General features: G+C 45.3%; 1 protein-coding gene across 3 annotated transcripts; it reads left to right on the top strand.

The window, feature by feature from the left end:
* Nucleotides 1-580: 580 nt before the first annotated feature.
* On the top strand, nt 581-3,595 carry Edc3 (enhancer of mRNA-decapping protein 3). Of its 3 annotated transcripts, XM_011495726.1 has the most exons (7): nt 995-1,098; nt 1,224-1,398; nt 1,588-1,658; nt 1,746-1,820; nt 1,957-2,090; nt 2,302-2,562; nt 2,995-3,595. In XM_011495726.1, the coding sequence occupies exons 2-7, from the start codon at nt 1,235-1,237 to the stop codon at nt 3,586-3,588; spliced, it is 1,299 nt and encodes a 432-aa protein (XP_011494028.1). In that variant the 5' UTR covers nt 995-1,098; nt 1,224-1,234; the 3' UTR covers nt 3,589-3,595. The 3 variants fall into 3 exon arrangements, with proteins under 3 accessions (XP_011494027.1, XP_011494028.1, XP_011494026.1); XM_011495725.1 differs by lacking the exon at nt 995-1,098 and adding an exon at nt 581-735 and having other exon boundaries at nt 1,588-1,820; XM_011495724.1 differs by having other exon boundaries at nt 1,588-1,820.

Raw genomic sequence — 3,595 nt, 5'->3', positions numbered from 1 at the left:
AAGGAAAATGATCCATTTGGGATATAAAAATTTGAGAACTCACATCCTGCACTAAAGATCGAGTTCCACGTACGTAAATAGCGTTTGGCCAATCTTTTATTAAATTACTGATGAAATTCGTCATTGAGCGCGGAGCATCGGCTTGGCTCAGAATTTGAAATTTCGTCCGTTCGAGCCGACATTACACAAATCGATGCATCTCGTCCAACCCACCAACTAACCGATGCATTTTAACAATTGAGCATGCGTGTTCGGCAGATAATTAACCATTAAAAATTAACGATTAAAATTTTAGGCATTAATGATTAAACATTTAAGTTTAAAAATAAAAGAAGGCTAACCCGATGCCACGGTCTCTACGATGCTTATTCGACCTTCAACAATCGGCGTAAATTACATTGCACCCACTGAATTGTCAATGCTACGTGACTGTCAAATTTCATGGTCTGACGAGATAAAGTGACGAGTTGGACCATGCGCTGAGGGTTCGGTGAAGTTGGATGCGCACATGTCGTAAAATGCTTGATGCGCCGCCGTCAGGAACGATGAAAGCTGACACTGGCTGTTGTAGAGTTACTTTCCCATCCTATCACCGTGTTTCCATCCACTTCACTCTCCTTTTCATTGCATTTGTATATTTTCGCTCAGTGTCGCTGCTCGGCGCTTCCTGTCTTCATATTGTAGAAAAGTATCTGGCATCATAAATAATACCTTTTTGCTACTTCCAGCGAAAAGGTTATATACAGCATACGTATGCGTTTGCATTTGCGTTTTATTTTTTAACCTTATGTTCTTATAGCATTACTTATTGAAGTGATCACCGGTGAATTTATATTTTCAGACGTCGGCTGAAAGTCGTCGCCTAGCTCAAACTTTTTACACTGTAGTTTGTAAAAATATTACGCACTTCGCAGAAAGAGAGAGAGAGAGAGAGAGAGAGAGATAGAGAGAGATAGATAGATAGAGAGAGAGAGAGAGAGAGGAGGGAGAGAGAGAAAGAGAGAGAGAGAGAGAGAGAGAGAGAGTGAGCAGGAAGGACTTTTGATAATACAAAGTTGGCCGATTATCAAGACTGGGAAATTAGAGCTTCTATTTTCCGTTAGTTTATCGTATTTACGCTCGATTATATTGTATATCAAAGCCAATTTATGATTGAAATTGTAAAGAATACGTTTAACGTTTAAACTACGAGCGTCACAAATTCGTACCTTTTTTTATTTTAGTGCGATTCACAATGTCAGTGTCAGATCGTTTTGTGGGATCCACCGTTTCCATTAAATGTATCGATGACTTGGGAAGCTATCAGGGTGAAATCATCGCTTTGACGGATGAATTGGTCACACTTACCAGGGTATTTTGGAACGGTAAACCCTACAGTAGTCCAACCGTTAGATTAAGGTTTGAATTTTTTATTTACAGCGAAATTTGTTCCAATATTCGAAGCTAATGTTTACTTTTAACCGACTACCATATGTAATTTGTACCTTCGTAAAGATCTTACTTTTCCATTCTTGGCCAATATTGTGTGTAATGTGCCATTTGCGTTTCCCTCTGTATTCCAAATTAAATCTTCTAAATGTCTTTTAGGGCTAAGGATATATCGAACGTATATATAATTAATACAGAGTACTCAGCTCCGGTCAGACAGGAACCTCAAGGTAAGTACACCATTAAAAGGCCAATCGCTAAGAAAGTTAGCACAACAATCTCGGAATACGCTGTACCAATTTTTGAACCACCTCCAGTACTTCCAAGTGTGAAAAAACTATTGCCAGAGGGGAAGGATTGGACGGACCTGACAGTACCAAATGGAAAACCTGGTCATTAAGAGCATAAAATTATTAGTATTATTTGGCTTTGCGCATTCAAAAACTTTAAACTTGCCTATTAGCTACGTTATAGTATATTTGTCGTTGTTGCTTTCATTACATCGAGCCCTTCTTGCATTTCATATAGTTCTATCGAGGAGGGATGGAACATTGAGGCGAAGAATGAGCGAGAGAGACGAGCAAGCCTTCGGTACACCCATCGACCAATCTTTGCATCAAGACTTTGATTTTGAGAAAAATCTGGCTCTATTCAATAAAGAGGTTGGAATTTAATTATAAGCAAACCTTTCGACTAAAACAAAAAAAAAACTTTAAACCTTTCAAACGGATCAAATTACCTTAATTATCAAACGTGCGTCTCAATGTTTTAGACTTTAGGCATCTAAACAATTCGTTGGCTCGTCTTGTTTTGCTCTTGGATAAATCTTGGATAAATCTTGGATAAATTATAAGTTAAGTAACTCCTTTGCAGGCCGTGTGGCAAGAAATCAACTCCAAAAAGCCCGACGTTGTTCAACAGTCTCAAAACAAAGGTGGCAACAAGGCCAGATACAGGCACGACGAGAACGTTATAGAATCGGAACCTCTGGCCCTCAGGCAAATCGTCGTACCCAATGCTGGTCCTAAGGAATACGTCACCGACGACGGCCTAATAATCCCCAGCGTAACACTCGACCTCCAACGGCAATTGATAGGTGCCGCCGACCGACTTGGCATCAGCTGGGAGAGAAGGGTAAGTATCAACATCCGCGATTATCCCACGAGCCATAGCCCAACCGGGATCATAATTTACATTGCTCATTGACTCTTAAACCCTCGACACGAATCGCCCGAACCTAACGCAAAGCCAAGACCTAACCGCATCACCGCTCCCCATTACATTAAGACCTCTCCTCCTCCCCCCCCCATCAACCCCCCCCCCCCCCCCCCCCCCCATTCCCCCCCCCCCCCTCTCTCACCCCTCGACCCTCGACCCTCGGCACCGCAAGCGCCAGCCAACCTTCATAATCCAAGCTCCTTATCGCGGCATTCCCTAGTCGCACTATCGACCATTATCAAGTAAGAATACGCCGTTTCCCTTAAACGCTTACAGCCTTAAACGGAGTAGACATCCTCGTAAATGCCTATGCGATTTAACCGAGAGCACGCGTGGTTTGATGCACAGGTGGAGTTGCTGGGCCGCGCTGGCACGGAGATAACCCTCCAGCTATTGGGTGGGGCCCACCGGCTTAGCCCGAACAACGCGCACCAGTGGCCGACGGTGGTGGTGCTCTGTGGTCCGCATCGATCCGGAGCAGCGGGAATCAACTGCGCGCGTCAGCTGTCGAGCCACGGCGTCAAGACGATCATTTACGTCGAGAGCTCCGAGGACGTGTTCGTGCTGCAGGAGCTGTCGCTGTATCGGCTGACGGGACACAAGGTGGAGACCGAGGTGAAGAAACTGCCCGCGGCGACGGATCTTATAATCGTCGCCCTATGCGAGGAGCGCTCACCCAAGTGCGTCACCCCCGTGGCCAAGTGGGCGAGCAACAATCGAGCCTCGGTATTGGCGATCGAGCCGCCGTCCAACGGGACGCCCGGGATCGTTTGCAAATACAGCCTCGTCTCCGGGCTCCCGCTCTCCCACTGCCACGATAACGGTAGACTCTACCTCTGTAATCTCGCCCTGCCCAACAAACTCTTCTCCGAAGTCGGCATCACTTATCGGTCGCCCTTTGGGCCAAAATTCGTCATTCCCCTGCATCCGAACAGCTCCTAGCTCGTCT

The sequence above is a fragment of the Ceratosolen solmsi genome, unplaced genomic scaffold, assembly GCF_000503995.2.
Source record: "Ceratosolen solmsi marchali unplaced genomic scaffold, CerSol_1.0 scaffold11, whole genome shotgun sequence".
Lineage (NCBI taxonomy): Eukaryota > Metazoa > Arthropoda > Insecta > Hymenoptera > Agaonidae > Ceratosolen > Ceratosolen solmsi.
Note: the sequence above shows the minus strand (reverse complement) of the source record. Positions and strands in the feature narration are given on the sequence as shown.

What these genes read in the sequence shown, in the direction of transcription:
- Edc3 (XM_011495725.1), top strand. Translation starts at nt 1,235, where the DNA reads ATGTCAGTGTCAGATCGTTTTGTGGGATCCACCGTTTCCATTAAATGT. An exon ending in AGTCCAACCGTTAGATTAAG is followed by an intron (nt 1,399 to 1,587) that starts GTTTGAATTTTT and finishes AATGTCTTTTAG; the next exon opens with GGCTAAGGATATATCGAACG. An exon ending in AGTACCAAATGGAAAACCTG is followed by an intron (nt 1,821 to 1,956) that starts GTCATTAAGAGC and finishes CATTTCATATAG; the next exon opens with TTCTATCGAGGAGGGATGGA.